Consider the following 18,991-nt stretch of genomic DNA (forward strand, 5'->3'; position numbering starts at 1 on the left):
ACTCACACTCATACCCAGCAAGCATTCTGAGCTTCTAGATAAAAAAACACATCAGTAGTGGAGAGAGACACAGAGAAATTTAGGTCTGAAAGATAATAAAACAGGATAAAGCTGTATTAGCCCAGGAATAAATGGAGTCTTTAATGGAAGTTGACACCTTTTATTGGGCCAGTATAGATGAAACTTACATATGCTATTGGGACATCGAAAGTATCTTTGTTCATCTGAATGAAACCTCCGAAGTCTCAAAAGCTTAATGTATAGGGTCAGATTAACGGCAGAGCACACAGAGCAATTGCTCCAGAGCCCAGGCGTTCTTACCGGGCCATATCTCTCACCTATCTCCTGCTCGCACTCACCTATCTCCTGCTCGCACTCACCTATCTGCAGCTCGCACTCACCTATCTCCTGCCTCCTGCTCGCACTCACCTATCTGTCTCTGCACCTTCCATGCCAGTGCCTTTGCGGCCGTCTCTCCACATGCCTCTGGCACGGTGACAGTCCCAGCATGTCTCGTGTAGTGAGGAGCAGCCATTGCCTCGCACTAGTTATTGCACTTCCGCTTCTCCTGTGAGTCTCACGAGTCCCGGGCCCGGCTGAACCCAGTACTAGAAGACACGGAGCAGAGTAAAAACTCGATCCCGGTAACAGGTAGGGGGCGATCACCCAGCCAGGGTGGGGGGCCGGGGGCGGGAGGCAACGGGGGGGAAATCACCTACTCATTAGCACCACGGTGGGGGAACTGCGGCCCTCCAGCGGTTGTTGGATCACAGTTCCCATCACCCTCAGCCATTTATAATGTGATGGGAGTAGTATTCCTGCAAGAGATGATGAGCCATCGGTTTATATCTTTTCCAATAGCAAGAGGGACTCTTTATTTGCATTTGATGAGATCAGTGCTCGTCTGCAGCTATGAACAACCCCCATAGGACTGAGCCATACATCCCCATGGTGATCATATAGGGTGAGGGAGACCGTATCCTATATAAGACTACAGGGGAAGAGAAGAGACCCCCTTCCATATAATTAAAAGTACTTAATATTAACCCTGTGATGGCCAGGATAGTCTGGGGGTTTAAACAATCAACCTGCCAAACCAAAACTTGCCCTAGCTGCTTGAAGGATGAGTTTAAAGGGGGAAGAAATGACAAAACCACCCATATCATCCTGTATTAACGTACTGACTTTTAAACATGGTGTACAAACTCCTGGGCTGCACAATGGAAGTTCAGATCCTTACTCCAGATTCTAAGAAAGTATAAGATCTCCAGCCCATCAGTATCTACAGATAACATGGATTCCAGCGATGACGTAACTAGAAGTGTTAAAATAACCTTCGCTGGGTCTTGCTTCCGACAAACCCTATAACTATGCCTTTGGAAAAACAAGGAATTTATTATAAGCCAGAGCGGTGTTTGCGAGAGAGATAGATCTCACATATTTATCACATATGACCAATTTAAAGCAGTATAACGTACACTGACATTATTTTCACCCAGACCGGCCCTTGTCCGTTGGCTTCTCTCACCATATACCGTCTTACATCTTGATGGAAGGTAAAGAGCCACTTGGTTGTTTGATGGCTCTCTCTGTCTGACCACCTAAACCATTCGTATCGGATATGCTCGATCATAGATAAAGACAAACAAACATGTTTGTAAGGGCAGGGATTAAAGATGGCCAGGGACGTCATTAATGAAACAAAGCTCCAGAATACCTGCAGGATAAAGAGCCAGCTAGTAGACATGGACTTCACTGTAGGAAAATCAAGTAAAACATTTTGCAGGAGTTGGGCAGGACTCACATAGGTTTATCATATAACAACATTTTTACCAGAATTACCTTTTATACATAAACCCCACAGTATCGTTTAACGCAGAAGACCTTTCACACCTGGGACCAGATTTTTCCAACAGAGGGCACTTCATTGCTTGCCATAGAATACCAGTTCTCCGGTAGACTTCACTGGAAAAGTTCAGATAAAACCAGTGATATATTTTACAGTGTCACTGTTATACTAACAGTATAAGTTGTAACGGCTTCGCCTTGCTTGGAGGGCCAGTCCAAGATATTAACCTGCCTGGGTCCAGGATGAGATGTAACTGAGAATGCAGTATGAGGCTGGGTTGTGTAGCGAGAGACTTTAGAAGCAAAGGAGAGGTGGTTCTTCCACCTTACGGACCTCTGGTCAGACCTCACCTAGAGTATTGGGTACAGTTCTGGAGGCCACCTCTCCAGAAGATTATCAATGTTTTGAGGAGAGCTCAGAGGAGGTCTACTAAAACAGTGAATGACCTCAATATGTATAGCCTTCAGGAGAATGGCAGGAGAAGGGATGTGGTAGGGGCATTTAAGTACATAGAGGTATTCAACAAAGGACATTATAAAGAAGGAGAAATGTTAGGACAAGAGGTCACGGTGTAAAACTAGAGGGTCAGAGGCTTATTTGTAAAGATTTATGTCACTAAGAGGATGGTAGACAAATTGAACCGGCGTTCTAGCAGAAGTGGTAGAGGTTAATACAGTGAGTGGAATTTAAATATATATAAGACTATCTGGAATATAAGATGAAGGACTAAGGTTTGAAGTTTTTACAGCAGAAAACTTTTATGTGAGAGGGGAGTAAAGTGAAGAAAAGCAGCTTTAGGGCTACCAATCACTCCCTCCCGGCTAATGCCGTTTTCAAATATTTTTAGAACTGCTATTTGATCCTTTGGATTTATGCCCTCTTGCCCTAAATTTCTATTGATTTACTGTGGCTACTGAAAATGCCTTAACACATGGTTGGCCCCCAGATTCCATACATGTACATGTGCGTGTACTGAGCGTGACCCTGTGGTTTCCAGTGGTAAAGCAGGGTGTCTTCTTCCTTGAGTACACAGGTGTGTTTGTGTAATATACTGAAAGTGATATATTTAACCCCTTTGCAGACCTCCACAAGCACGTGTTTGCGAATGCCCAACAGCTCTTCTAAAATCCATTAGAAGTTGAATTTACTTTTGTCTCTAAGCTCTATAGGGACAGCCCTTATAAAGAATACATATCATAGTATTCTGTGACTACTTCAGAAACAATAAAAGAAAGCACGCTTACCCTATGTAGGAGGTGCAGTTCCCATCCCCCACCTTGGTCTGATGATTTTTGATTGGATGCTTGGATTGATGCGCATGGGGGGTTCTAAGCCGACCCCATCCCATGGCGTTCCCCGAGCCGGTGCTGGAGCTGACTTAACATAAGCATACAAGACTATTACGCAGAAAATAGCAGGGGGTATCGGAAGGGGCAAATGCATATAGACAGCCCCCTCCCTACACCTACCATGCAACGTGCACATGCTGGCCCTTTAAGTAGCAGCCTTCTTTGCATTGCTGCCCCATCATCCTTATCCAGACTCATTGGCTTGGCATGCTGATTTATAGTTCAGCAGCTACTCGGGTGGCTGGGGATGTTGGGAGTTGTTGCTGACTTAGACAATCAATTCTGCCCATCTTCACTCTAAAATGGGGACTCAATCTCTAATAGAGTAGAGATCTTTAGTCACGGCTGCTCCTGAGCAACAGGTTTGAATGATCGTATATTATGAATTTAATATGATGGTCACATTTTAACCATTTATGTTCTGGGGTGCACTCTTTAGAGGCAAGAGTTATTGTAGGTGTACACCGGATAATCTAACAAACCCCAATCTTAGATTTAAAGTCTAAGAGCTGTATATTTTATTTATGAAGAACATCTTGGTGCAAAACTATGGATGTAATAAATATATCATGTATCAATAACTTCTTGGGGTAAAACAAATGTTTTTCATGATTCAGAAGACACAGTACGGTTTATGTTTACAGCCAGGAGATTTGGATAAGATGTATCTTTAATAGCCGTATGACTACCTAATTAAATGCTGTAAATGCTTTTGAGGTAAAGGTGCTGTTCCACTTAGACAAAACATTAATTTTAGTATGTTAAACAAATACACTTTAGCAGAACTGATATTTTATTGTTTCCTCTTAAAGTTTAATCACTTAAAAACAATACAGAGACGTTTAAAGAGGAAATTCCATTGATTTTTGTCTCCTTGCGCATACAATACAGTGCTTTATACAGTAATGTTGTGGATTAACATTGACAAAAACCTGGTTTTAATGAATTTTGGAGGCAGCCATTGTTGTTGGTCATGTGAGGTTTTGAGTGACTTCCACAGCTCAAACACTGAGCTGATTCTTTATGGTAATTCAAATGAAGTCCCTTCCTACATAGACTTTTATTAGACGAAGTTTAAGGCTGGGTGGTTACGACTAATATTTTTTTTTATATTTTGTTAGTTTATATTTAGTTTTGGGTTGTAAAGTTTTTCAGTTCCTATGGCAACAACCCATCACACACAAAATGCCTGCTTTAGTGTAACATAACAAGTGTTCCTGGCAAACATTTAGTTAGTTAAAGGGTTATTTCACATAAGGGTGTAGTTGTTTAAGTTTTGAGTATTGGAAAAGTTTAGAAAAGTGTTAAAATTGAGTAGGTGGAACAGAACCTTCAAATGGTGAATTTCCACGTGTAGATTACCACCCAACCAACCATTCCCTTATGACACATCAGGATAATGAAACTAATCCTGGACTTGTGTGTTGTCACATATTTACAAGCACAAGGGTGTGCGTGTCTCATCTCTAGATGCATCCGTTTGTGATGGCCTCCAACAATGAACCCTGCTACATAGTATCCATACCATACAAGACAGACAGGCAAGGAGTATCAAAGTCAAAAGACTGAAGAGAGGGTGTAGGGACTGTCTAGGATTTCTCTATGGAGTACTACATTGCACCCCAATAAATGATGACATTAATTGTGGCCCCGATGCGATCATCTCACAAGGAGATATTCGGAAACATTCCATACGGTGTCACCCTCTGATGGATTTCCCGTGGTTGAGAACAGAGTTCCAAGATTTGCCATTTAAATGCGGACACCAATGAATTCTACACCCTGCAGGCTGGCTGAACAATTGGTGAATTCATTCGCCGTCAGAGCTAATTTATCACGGTGGTTCCTGGGCAATCCGGTCAATCGGCTCAGACTACCCACCGGAATCTGGTTTTAAAAGAGGAAAACCTATGATTTCCGTAATGGATCCTGCTATACCTAGCTGCTCCTACAAAAAAAAAGAGCGGAAGGGTCTGCGTAGTTTGGGTTTATATGCATTAAGCATGAATATCAATTAACATCTACATTTTCAATTTAACACCAAATATGTATTTTCACTTAGATATCATTTTGTCATTTGTATTAATTTGGCCTAAAACAGCAGAATTTGTTGAAATCCATGGCTATAGCAGGGTTATCGCTGGCATGTTCTTTCTCCGCACCTTTGCATGTTCATTTTTTTCTCTTAGTTGGACAATGTGGCCCTTATTTATAAAACCATTTGAATGTTTGTGCTGGTTGCCCTACAAATTCTAAAATACAGCCCAGTTTGTGAGAGATTGTACTGGTATCTTAAGGTGAACTGGCGGCTTTATACCTACTGGAACGCTAGCTTTAAAAATCTCTATTTTAAGTTTTTTTTTTCTTTTTTGATATTAGAGCTATTTTTTTTAGCACAGCTGCCAGCTTTTTACAATTTCTGCATTATTATTATCTGACAAAACTAGAATTGGTATACTAAGACAAACCAATAGCTGTTATAAAAAGTTTAATACTATGAAAGGTCTCAGGTTCAGTTTATTTAGCAAATCCTTAAGCTCTACTCGAGTTGGAAAACAAATATGCATAAATAGAACTGCGATGTCCCCTAATCAGAATTATTATAATTATTATTTTATTTATATAGCTCCCACAATTTACGCTGCACTTACAGTACATACATTCAAAGGGTCTGGCAAAACTAGAATTCACAGACAAACTGATAAATTAGGTAACAATCTTACACTCTAGAGCTAAAAAAAATTACATAAAAATAAATCTATAGAATAAGAAACACTGTAGCGATAGTAAAAAAAAAAAAACTGTGCTGGGAGCAGAGGCGGATAATTGTATTTATTCAGAACATACACACGATTCCAGTGTAAATAGACCTAAAAATAAGCTATTCACACCAATACATAAAAAACATAACTAAACTTCAATACCTATTAGGAAGATTAGAATATATATCCGGTGGCACATTAGAGATGGTCCCATGAAAGCTGTTTTGGGCAGAAGCCCACGTTTTAAATTTTACGCGGACGTTCATCATCCTGTACATATGGACTTTTAATCATCACATATAACGGTAATTGGTAGGAACGCATACGATTAAGTATACTTTATTGTGAAAAATTAATATTTCAATCGAATATGTACGCATGAAATGAGGAAGGTGGATGAGACCCCTCTTGCATATTGATCAGCTTGTTACTTAATAGTATTTGCTAGAGAATGACCTGCCAGTGTAATTATATACCTTTGAAATCAGGGGCATATTTCCCTAGCCACGCTTGCCCAGATGTGCCCCTTGGCATGGGGAATGCCACTTTTGGGGGGTACAAGGACTGCCATGCCAAATATGAATAACAAAGAGGCATTTATTTTGCATTCTCTTGGTAGCCCTTTGGAAGAGCTTGGGGTCATTTTCAGCAGAGGGCTACTGGAAAGTGGTCACAAAATGGCCCCAGATGTGGTCTGCTGGCAGTAAATGCGATGGTGTTTGAGACAATGGCAATTACCCAGAAAGTGGCAGATCTCTCTCATTTCAGGCTCCCTTTTCCTTGCAGAAACCATTTTTCCCCCTGAACCTTTTGGATCCTCCTTTGCATTTAAATCCCCCTTCCCCCTCCCCCGCCCGTATAGGAAGAGACTGTTGGGGTGTGTGAGCGGCTGGCTGTGCTGCTGCAGACCGACTCCGCTTTGTGTGCACACAACTGTTTGCAAGCACACGGCAACTGGGGTGCCAGCGAGACATGCACCTCGGGACCAGCGCCAGCGCATAACCGGACTGGTGTGTTACTGGGGAGGCGATCGATCGGTGTTATTTTTTTGGGGGGAGGATATTCTGGTCACCCATATCCTCTTCCTCCTCCCCTCTCTGCTTTGGTGCAGGCTTGTGTGTGTGATCTCGCTATGTCGGATGACGATTCCAGGGCCAGCACCAGCTCCTCTTCATCCACCACCTCCGGCCAGCAGATAGAGAGGGAGTCGGGCAACAACAACTCCTCCAGCGGCAAGAAGAAGGAGACCAAAGTCAGCATGAGCAAGAACTCCAAACTCCTGTCCACCAGCGCTAAAAGGTAAATGCACCCCCCTCTCCTGGCATATCAAGCATGCTTTGTGTGCTGCTCATAGGAAGTGCTAATCAGCTGGAAGGGATCATCCTGCGTGATCGTGTACTTTACATTAGGATGGCACAGCAGTGCCAGTGTGCTGTCTGCGGGGACATTCCGGGTGTCAGGCATCACACGCCGCCCTCCCAGCCTCTGTGTTTATATAGGCGAGGGGTGCATGTCAGGCCAGCGCGGAGAGGGTTAACAGCCCAGTGTGGCCTACAGCGCTGTAACAATCCCAGCCGGTGCCATCCTTTGTGTGTCTGGCTGCGCCGGGGCGATCAGTGCGCCGCCTGAGGCTGTTACTGGGACAATGGACTCGGTCCTGGGTCTGTCTCCTACGAGACGCCCGGTAGTGAAATTATTTACTTATTTATTTTTTTATTTTATTTTTGGGGGGGGGGGTGACAAAAGAAAGTGCCCGCTTCCCCTTTAAGGGAGTCCCTTGGCATCTGAGCTCAGGTATCCGGCATGTTTAACCCTTCCCGTGCCCCCTTCCCCCTTCATGCAAGGCTCTGCTGTGGGGGCTAGACGGCAGCCATGTGGGAGGAGCGTCGTTGGCTCGTTTGCATACTCAGGTGCCGCCCACTTATTTGCATGTTAGCTTCCAGGGGTCCCCTCGCGGCGTGGGGTCACCATCTACGGCGGGTTTCCGCTTTGGGGGACCCTCCGATAATGTCACTCCAATGGGGCGGGAGACCTTTCGGTGACAACAAGGGGTTTTCTAGTAAGGGCTGCGGCCGCCATGTTGTACCCCTCCGGTGTGTGTGTGTTGTGGTTGGTTTCACGCGTGATGTAGGGGATTCTTTATCCCTGTCGGGGGGGAGAAGTGTCCACTCGGGGGAATCGTACTGCATTAAATGCACGAAGCAGCATAATCCATAATTACAGCCTCTGTTATGTTCCGCTGTCAGAACCTTATCACTGGCCGAGTGATCGATTTGCTGACTGTTGTGTCACGCGTGGATTTTCTGCCTACACTTGGTTAGCCTTAAAAAACTCAACTTTTTCAGAAAGTAATTTTTTCTTTAACCCTCCCCCCTGTAAATTGTTAATGGTTTATGGGCATGCATTTAACTGCTTTGCAGACTACAACTCCCACCACACTCAGCCATCAATCAACTGACAAGTTATTAGGATCCTAATGCAGTATCTGAGTTTAGAAGTCAGAGCCTGGTGTTTTTTCGTTAGATTCAGGCCGACTTTATGTCTGTCCCACGCATGTTTAAATATCATTATTATTTATCGTTTCATATAGCGCTATGTTGCCCTATACCACTTCTGCTGGGAGTCTGCTCCACTTATCTATCCACTTATCTACGGGGCAAAATGAGGATACGCTCACACGGGACTTTAGTTCCAGATCAATTCCCATGAACGGTATCTTTAACAGTGTCGTTAAAATGTTACCGTCCGCCTGGCCACAGCAAGTAACATTGCAAACGGAACCCAGGAATCTGTTTAAAAATAATAAATGCGTGTTTTCATTTTATTGCTGGAACACGTCTGCCTTTATTGCCATCTAATGTGTTTTGGAGATAAGGGAGTCACATGGTGGTTGTTTCGATGTATTTATGAAGCTATTAGTCAATGAGAGCTGTAAGTCGATGATATCCGTGAATTCTATGATCAAGAAGCAGCGTTTAGTAGATAAGTCTTTCCACGATACAGGAGTCCATAACGTCGGGTGTGATTGGATCTTTCAATGGAGGGGGGGCATTCCGGAGCCCTAATAATCTATTTAAAAAGAATCACCCGGCTAGCTGTGTTACAAACGTGACTCTGGATTCTGATGTTTCGTTACTCTCTACATCCAAATGTCATTTCAGGAAAGTGGAGTGAAGTGTAGGGTTAGGTGTTTTGTGTGTTTTTTGGACACCACAAAACAGCCGGGAACATCTTTAAACCCACTTGGGTTGATTATTTGTAGCGCCATCATATTCCGTAGCGCTGTACAGAAGGTAGACAGACAATAATAGGTAGTATATAACAATTTGACTTAAAGACAGGTGATGAGGGCCCCACTCACACCGGCTCACAATCTTCATACTATGAACAATACAAATTTAAGACACTTGGGCTGTGTACTAGAAGTGAAAGCCGCGATCGCCTGCTGCAGAGAAGCCGTTAATATGCCCAGGTGGCAGCTTGTGTTGGCATTTTAAAATATCCTGTGGCCAGCCCTGACCTCAGCAAAAGCCTCCGTTACTAGGTTTACTCAAGTGGTCCTTGGTGAATTATTCATTCATTCATTCATCCATCCATCCTCCCATTCATTCATCTTTTCCTATGTCCCAATGACACACCAGAGACGGATAGTTTATGCTTCAAGGGGGCAAACGATGAAATTGACAAAAAACATTACGCCCAAATTTATCATATGAGATTGAGCATAGCAGATGTGGAATACAATTCCCAAGATCCCCGGCTACCCTATTGTAGTTAAACTGCACGCAGTCGCAGGTTGTGGCAGGTGCCTGTCCGCACTCGGCAAATGAAACTGGTTTCAGGAGCACTTATTGAGAAGTGAAAGAAACGGGGCCATTCCATGCCATCTCAGCCTTTTTTTTAGTTATTTTTTGTGCCATTAAATTTGAGACTGTTCATTCCTTAACTCATAAATAAGCAGAAAGGACGATCACACGCATCCTGGCACGCGCTAGAACTAGAAATAAAATTAGTCGCCCAAATTCTCTGCGATGTAAGTTGTGATTACAAGAAAAAAAGACAACTTGAATAATCTCTCTATGTTTACTTAAAAGCAACCAATAATAATTAGAAATAACATCAACATGAATGAGGTTGTGTGCAAGAATGACTTTTTTTTCTGGCAATTGTGCCATCTATTCTCCATACTGCACCAATTTGACGTTTTTTTTTTATTGAAATAAATAAAAAAAGAAAAAGCTAAAATGACTCAGTGCCCCAATATATTTATTACAATTTAATACATATATATAATCAAGATCAATAAACACAATGGTGGTGTATACCGGAAATAAACTCAATACATCAGTGCTATTAGGATATTGTTAGTTAATAATGTATAAACAGATATTAAGGTGCTTTATGTATCAGCACATTATTCTTTCTCACCAGAGAAATATTAATTTCTATTAATGTTCTATAATCCCTAATAATTTATAGCCTGTGACCCGTATGGGAAGGCGGTAGAGCCCCTCAGCGAAGCAGTTAAAGGCTAATCGGCGTCTTTTATTTTATACAGGATTCAGAAGGAGCTGGCGGATATCACCTTGGACCCACCACCCAACTGCAGGTCTGTCACAGCCTCTGTATTATAACATGCTTTTCTATTCTTCTGAACCGCAAAATGCTTTGTTTCCAGTATTATAATTTATAAAAGTGGTTCTTTTTAAAGTTTTGTAGCGTTATTTCTAATCTATTCTAAACACATTTATCTAATCCAGCCCCTATTACTATTTTTCTCATTATATTGGGATACGTAGTGTATATTTTATCTATGTATTTATTCATTCACAAAAACCACTACTGCTTGTGTATATCATCTGTTTATGAATATTGTGCTTTTAGTTTACAATAATTACATGATTTGTATATTTTTTCCGTTAAATTGACTGTTTTACTTGCTTAAAACTTGATGATCAGGACTTCCCTGTGTTTTTCTGTATTTATTATTCGATTTGTAAGGTTAATGATATATGTAATTATTTTGGCATTGAGTCAGGGATCCCTTCTTATCCGTGATATTTTAGAATATAAAACGTCATGTGTTAATTGCAGGTAGTATAACTGGGTATCTGCACATTAAGAGGGAAGTTCTCAGGCAGCATTATACCGGCCACCCTATGCCAATGAGATAGTTTATAAAAAAAATAATTAAATTAAAGAGGCAACAGGTTGGGTTTTTGCTGCATTGTTTTGCTGGTTCTTGTGTTGTGTAGCGCCATCATATACCGTAGCGCTGTACAACGGACATGTTGTTTAGAATGACCGAATAGTGTAGCTGTGGGACAAATTGGGATCTCAACCTCGGGAAAGTGAAAACCTCTTTGTTTGAACCCGAGGAGAACGGAATAGGGAGCGGTGACTTTATCCGATGCGTTTGTGTCCCGGGGGGAAAACTGCCATTAAATTCTTAACGCATCCCCTTCGTTCTAAGCCCCATTGCTATGCCAGAGCCTCTTACTGTTCTTTTGAACTATAGGAGCAGGGTGGCGATTGCCATTTCAGCGTTTCATCGCTAGAATGTAGTAGTTGTGTACGTTGCCATTCAAGGGACACATAATGACATTAAACCATAGCACTGTACAGCCTTTGGTACGTCGTCTGTCCCAAGAGACGTTTTTAGCTGGTCGGGCTTTCTTTTTATATGGAAGTATCTGATATCGTGGAATCTCCGCGTCCCTCTGTGCCTCTATTGCACTGCCGATTGTTCGCGGTTCCAGCGGCCGGTGACTGACGGCTGAGGCTTTGGCTTCAGAAACTGTGCGCTCCGCAGATTAACTTTTCCCCCCCAACGTTTGCGATCGGTGACATACTTTGAAACCCGCAGAGCAAGGGAATCGGTAATCTGGTTTCAAAACAAATAAGAAATGAAAGAAAATACACAATCGAGGCAAAGCACATCAGCCGCATGTAAACAAAACCCGATATCATGCATTGATCCGCCTTTGCGTTGCTCCCTCGCACCTTTTATTTCTCGCCTCTAGCTTTTATTTCTTTAATAAAAGGAGCTCTCTGTTACATGTTACATGCATACACAATTTCAGTTACTGGTTTCATTAACCCACGCGTGTAAATAACGTGTGACGTGTAGACGTTGTCCGTCAGGTTCTTTTCTTCATAAATCATCGGGCCTACCGTTTCAGTATGCGAGCAATCACAAGGCTGATTGCAAATATCTTCATTTCAAGAGGTCCACCCGGAGAAACATCTTAAGCCACCTCATAACTCGCTTGATATGACGTTTCGTGAATGGTTATGGCAAAATAGTGCCTAGACGTCCTTACCAATTTGAGAGATATCCATCTCCACACAACGCAGTAGGTCCCATGTTTAATCTGTATAAGTCTGTTTTGTCTTGGAGTACTAATCCATGTAACTCCATCTTCGTCTTGCTGCCAAAACCACGCGTCACTGCCTGCCAGGACGTTTCATTGTAATTCCACCAAAGCATAATTATAGTTGCACGTACTACATAGAAAGTTGTGTTTTCTAGTAACATTATGAAGTGTGAGCTAAACAAATTTGATCTGTTCACGGAAGTTAACCTGCGCGTGACTTCCGCATGTAGAATCCCGTGGGATTGTATTTGGTGAGAAGCTGAGCTCCCAAAAATACCGTACTGCTGGTGAATTAGGATCTCTACAGATCATTTTCCGTTGGTACACTTTGCAAAAAAAATATTTGCTAATTAGTATATATACCTGTTCTGCTTTAACCCATGCAGATCACATTTCTTGTTTATATTTTAGACCTTCCTGACCTTTAGACCCAAGTAGTACCTTCTTGTAGTAGCAGTAACAAGCACTCAAGATGGTCATGTTGGTGCCTTCTCGTGGTGTCTTGGGTTTAGGCTTAAAATGGGGCCTCATGGAACCCTTTATAGTATGGGACACAACAGACAGAGGTCAAGAAAGCTAGAAGTATGGTGAATTCCCTTTCTAACAAAGCGATCTGAAACATACCAGAACTACATGTTGTGTAGCGGACAGTAATGACATCTACTTAGTAGTCAAAATATTGAAGCGCACTTCATTTACTCTCAACACTGCTTTCTGCTCTTTTCTCTTCTCTATTAAATGCTTCCTGCGGATCTAATGGACTCGGTAAAGGAAATATTATTGTGTGCTGTGTCCGTGTCTCTTGGTTCCTCCTCAGTAGTAAGTGATGGTGCCCCGCAGTAGATGTTGTGCTTCATAGTTATAAATGTAGATGTTTACAAGGTGACATCCATTGTCAGAAGGACAGAAAAAGTTCTTTTGTCTGTAGCAACTACATTAGGCCTGGAATTCTATTCTAGAACGGTGGTCAGAATGAAAGTGGGCCGTTTGGCACTCAACGATAGATTTGTCTTCTTAATTATGTTAAAAGTAGTGCTTGACTTTGCGTTCCATTGTTGAACACATTGTTTTGACGTTGTGCGTTTCCTGTCGAGATGGGAGACGTGTTATATCAGTGGTGTGGTTAGTATTTAAATTAAATGCGTGTTTTTTTTTGTGGGGTTTTTTTTTTTTTAAATTATTTTATTTGGTTTTAAGATTTAAAGCCATTCTCCCAGAAAAACAATAATACAAACAATAACAGCACTTATCTTTACTACGTTACTATATAAAACTAATCGAGGAACGTTAAATGGTTTTCAGTGTTATACCGAATGAATTGTATTCCTGAAATAATGTCCTCTTTTTGGCTGAGTTTATCATTCTCACTTTCCCAATTTTCTTTAATAAACCCTTTTCCTTTCTCCACAATGTGATATACGGTATCACAAATGAGCTGCCACCTTGTGTATTCCTATTATAGTCCATAGACCTTCTCCTGTATAAAACAAGCATATTGTGCTCTGGGTGGGGGGTATATCTATAGCTGTGTAAATGTAGGGTAATTTGGGGACATTCCTGCCGGCTGACTTTTATATTTAATAACTCTATAAATACGAGCCACTAGAGTTGCGCATAAAGAGCCATTCTGGTGCAACGTAGAGAAGTTGAAGCAATGAGGAGGAAGGTTCGTTGCATTCTGTCTGCATTTACATGTGAAGGAAGAGAAACGTCTGAGAAAAGTGATGTCATGGAACTAATAAATGACTGGTTTGTAATGGATTTAAGATAGAAAGTATAACCATACTCCGTTTTGAAAATTGGCCATCAAAGTGCAATCACGATGTGGACAATGTGTTATGGCTGCTGCTGGCATAGTAAACGTCTTTTTCTGGAGTAGGCTGTAGAGCACGTGCCTATTTAATACACAACGCAAAAGCATTATCTCATAATCAGGTTTTGCTTTGCGCGTGTTCAGGGAATACACGAAAGACGCTTTCTTTAAATTTCATGTTGTCTTTGTGGTATTGCGTATGGCCTTTAGCCAGGCTACTCAGTGGCCTGGTTTCCATTTCTACTCTTCTCAAAGTAGTTGGACAAGATCTTATCATTTCTCCGATGAGTGTGGAATGCTCTAAATTGCCATACTTAATAACCTAACACACCCAGACACACTTCCATGTGGTCTGTGCTCTAGAAAACAATTTGCTTCTTTTGACACCTTTCTAAAGAAAACCTAGATGTTAACATCGTAAGCAACTATTGTTTTTCTTCGCTATTCGCTAGCCGTGCTTTGGTTGGTAAGCAGCTTTCCTATGCACAAATACATCCACTGCGCATACACACACTAATCCTCCTAGCGCCGACAACTGCCGGTGGCCTGGACATGTGTTCCAATGTCCAGCATGGGGTGTGCATTCTACATGGTGTTTCACAGGGGAACACTCAGTAAAGTACAGGGTTGCGGTGTGTGTTGACTATTTTTCCTTTTATTAAAACGTACACACTTTCCACTCCTCCTGCATTTCCTACTTGTATCGCCTGCCACAACCCGTGTCCCTAAATTAGGTATTAGATTCCAGTGGTGTTTGAATCCATCTGCTAGCGGTAATGTAGCAGCTCTCAGCCTCCTCTCTCTCTCTAGAGACTGCTGTTGTGCTGTCATTACTGGATTTCCCATCATTGTTATTGTCACATTGAATGTTAGTCTGAAGGCACAAAAGGCAATTGTGTGAAGATCAGCTACAAATTAACAGCAATGCATGTCCCAGAAACGTGATTTCTAATGAAACCTGAGGGGACGCTACAAAGAGCAGTCGCCGTGTTTGTTGCTTTAGTTCCGATCGGAAAATAATTGCGTAATCATATCAGTTATATTGAAAGGATACAGATTCCCCTCGACGTGCAGTTATAGATTTCAATTATAGATTTTTCAGTGCAATTACTGAATGTCCAAGCAACAGTTTCGCTGCTATTCATGTGGTCTACAACTCTCATTATGCTCAGCCAGTCAAGTGTTTCTGAAACTGTAAGAAATCTGGTGCTACCAGATTGCTAAAATCGGTTGAGCATCACGTGAGTTGTCATCCAATACAGGATTGGGGACTATGCAGCCATGATTCCCAGCCAAATCATATATCCTTATCACTGACTATGTTGTAATTTTACAGCAGTAATTCCTCACCTAGTAAATGGAACAAGTATTTATTATCAATGTGTGCAAGCTCGCTAATAAAAAGCTTTTTTTTTATAACTTAAAGTGCATTTGCAACAAAAACAATTGTATTTTCTCTTCAGCTGTCAGATTGATAACCGGTACCTGCAAACAGCGGCAAATTTTGACAGGCTGTGCTCCGGTTATACAATATGCAATGCTGATTTCTGACTTCACTGCTTGTCATGGTACATTGTTAATAACCCGAGGAATACACAAAATAACATTTTGGCAAATACATAAATTGTAGGAATAAGTATCTATGTACAGTCATGTGGAAAAGAAAGTACACCCTCTTTGAATTCTATGGTTTTACATATTATGACATAATTAAAATCAACTGTTCCTCAGTGGGTCAGATGAACTACAACACATGGCATATTACGTCGTGTCATGATGTATTCAACAAAAATAAAGCCAAAATGGAGAAGCCGCGTGTGGGGGGAAAAACCCTTACTGCTTCCATAGGAATTAAGATTCTGAGTAGCAGACAGGTGCTGCTAATCAAATGCCCTGGATTAATTGATGGTGAGCAACTGTGACGGCATATATAAAAGCCGACGTTTTAGCAGTTTGCTGCTTTGAAGAGTTCATATGTGTGTTAACACTATGCCAAGGGGGAAAGACATCAGCAATGATCTTAGAGAAGCAATTGTTGCTTCCCATCAATCTGGGAAAGGTTATAAAGGCTATTACCAAACTATTTGAAGTCCATCAATCTAAAGTGAGAGATTATTCAAAAGTGGAAAACGTCCCAGCAAATTCCCCCAAGGTCAGATTGTGCAATGCTTGGAGAAATTGCAAAAAAAACCCATATAGGCCTCAGTTAGCACATTAAATGTTAAAGTTCATGACAGTACAATTAGAAATACTTGACTGAACAAGTATGGTTTGTTTGGAAGGATTGCCAAAAGAAAGTTTCTTCTCTCTAAAAAGAACATGGCAGCTTGTCTTGGGTTATAAGATTTATGGATAGATGAGACCAGACTGGATATGTTGGCCATAATGCACAGCGCCATGTTTGGTGAAACCCAAACACAGCATATCGGAACAAACACTTAATGCCAACTATCAAGCACAGTGGTGGAGGGTGATGATTTTGGCTTGTTTTGCAGCCACAGGACCAAGGAACCTTGAGTCGACCATGAACTCTTCTGTATACCAGAGTGTTCTACATTTAAATATGAGGCCATCTGTCCGACAGCTAAAGCTTGGCCAAAATTGGATTGTGCAACAGGACCATCATCCCGAGTAAACCAGCAAATCTATAACAGAATGGCTGAAAAAGAAAAGCATCAAGGTGTTGCAAAGCCAGACCTCAACTCGATTAAAATGCTGTGGCAGGAGCTTTAGAGAGCTCTAAACAAATGCCCAAAACCTCAATGAACTGAAGTAAGTTTGTAAAGCAGAGGCGACCAAAAATTCCTGCACAACAATGTGAGAGACAGTGTTATGGCTGCTAAAGGTGGTTGTTCTACAAGCTATCGAATCATAAAATGTACTAAGTTTTCCCACACATGGCTTCTCTGTTTTGGCCTTTTGAATTTCGTTAAATAAATTAGGACATGGTGTAATATGTAAGATGTTATTCCTCAGAGGTTGTATGTACCCTGCTAGGGAACAGATGAGTGTTGATATGTAAAAGCATAGAATTCAGAGGGTGTACATTCATTTTAACACGACTGTATGTTGAATCCTTCCTCGTCCTAGGGCAGGGGCGTGACTAGAAACCAGATGGCCCTGGTGCGAAAATCCCCCCCCCTCACTTCACCAAGCAACATGTCCAAACTTTGCCCCAAACAGCTTGTGAGTGCCCTCAAACAGCTGGTCAGTGCCATCTTTGCCCTCAAACAGCCGGTCTGTCTTCTTTGCCCTCAAACTGTCCCTTCTTTGTCCCTTGGCCCCCCTTCCAAAATACAAATCTGGCACACATATGTATATTCGCAAACTCATACCACACTAACACACACTCCATTCATGCTCACATACATACAGACAAGGCCCCGCTTACCGCTCCTGCAGCTTCCTGTCTGGCTCCTGTCTCCCCGTGCCAGTTCAAAATAGTTTAGAAAGGGCCCTTACGACCTGGACCGGAGTGGTTGCAGGGGTCACCCCGGGTCCCCTAGAGGCACAGGCCCATCACAGCTGTTTTTTAAAAGTGAGTGTGTGGCAATGTTCAGTTGTTGTGGTTCCTGCCCGTGTGTAAACATTTTGAGGCTAGAATTTGTTCTTTCCCTGCTGGCTGCTATTATACGGTTATGTTTAATAAACTAATAACTCCTCTTTCCGACAGTTATCTCTTCAGTTACTGACCGTGCTTTAAAGGAGGCAAAAGTTCTGTCTTTCAAATGACACTCGAGCACTTGAGTAAATTATGAACCGAATAACTCCTGTAAAGATAGTTCTGAATCTATAGTTGGCACGGAGTATCTTCAGAATGATGTATAGCAATATAATTAAACACCCGGGGTTTAAATACAGCTGCACATTGAAAATTCCAAGTTTATTAAATGTTTATTTTTGTTAAAACCATAAAAGAATTTGAGTGTGCGTGGGATGTGGATAAAGCTATCCTGGAGAACAAATAAGGGGAATGCATGTGGCTAACCGACTCTTACTGAATGTCTGTAATTAACGCAGACAATATTGATTACAATAAAATAAAGTGTAATATAAATGCTGAAATCCTTTTTATTTATTTTTTAATATTGCCTTCAGTCCATCTGTCAATCTAGGCTCTTTAAATAATAAGCACACCCCATGTGTACAATAAGTGCCGTGAGTTTGTTTGAATGCACTTTTCTGTTAGATCATGGACATTCTTAAGAAAAAAAAACTATTACTATATTTATTATATGTTTTATGGAAAGCCATGTGTTGGATCCCTGAACAGTAAAGCAAAGTATCCACCCTGTTGCTAAAAAAAAATAAATTAATTAAAAACAAACTGAAGAGCTCATCTGTCATGTCTCTGGGTTCTATTCCCTAAAGGGATATTTGGCGGTAGAGATGTGGTTTCAACTTGTTATTTATACATTATGAAGGGCCATCTCCAGTGAGCTGCTGCAGGATGCGCCCGGCATAATGCATAATTAAAGCTATTATGGTATCTCAGCCTTTGCTTGCTAAACATGCCCCTTGTAATAGTTGAGAGTTGAAACCCAATTCTCTCTTTAGTGTGTGTGTGTGTATGTATGTATATGTATATATATGGCCAGACAATTCAGGTAATATAACTGTTTTCTGGAAATATTTAGTTACCGTGCTCCCTCTTACACAAAATATGGATACGCAGTGGCTGTATTACCCCCAAGAGTAAAGATATATATGTTGATACTTTTTTACTGGGGCAATGTAGAAGAAAATGTAAAGTTACATATGCCCCGAAAAACCACAAGGTCTGCTTAGGCTCTCTGTTCAGATACAGAAGTTTACCTGCGAGCCTCCGTTTTCTAGCGCTT

At 41.6% G+C, this 18,991-nt stretch overlaps 1 protein-coding gene across 3 annotated transcripts in view; it reads left to right on the top strand.

The window, feature by feature from the left end:
* The first annotated feature begins 502 nt into the window (after positions 1–502).
* UBE2E1 (ubiquitin conjugating enzyme E2 E1) overlaps positions 503–18,991 on the top strand; it is a 30,533-nt gene continuing 12,044 nt past the window's right edge. Inside the window, exons 1-3 of one of the 3 annotated variants that reach the window (XM_053466656.1) lie at positions 503–651; positions 7,072–7,259; positions 10,519–10,569. In XM_053466656.1, coding sequence (XP_053322631.1) covers positions 7,093–7,259; positions 10,519–10,569 — 218 coding nt within the window. In that variant the 5' untranslated portion in view covers positions 503–651; positions 7,072–7,092. Of the gene's footprint in view, positions 652–6,817; positions 6,971–7,071; positions 7,260–10,518; positions 10,570–18,991 lie in introns of those variants that run through there. The other 2 variants (XM_053466658.1, XM_053466657.1) reach the window with 2 other exon arrangements.

This window comes from Spea bombifrons, chromosome 5 (assembly GCF_027358695.1).
Source record: "Spea bombifrons isolate aSpeBom1 chromosome 5, aSpeBom1.2.pri, whole genome shotgun sequence".
NCBI lineage: Eukaryota > Metazoa > Chordata > Amphibia > Anura > Pelobatidae > Spea > Spea bombifrons.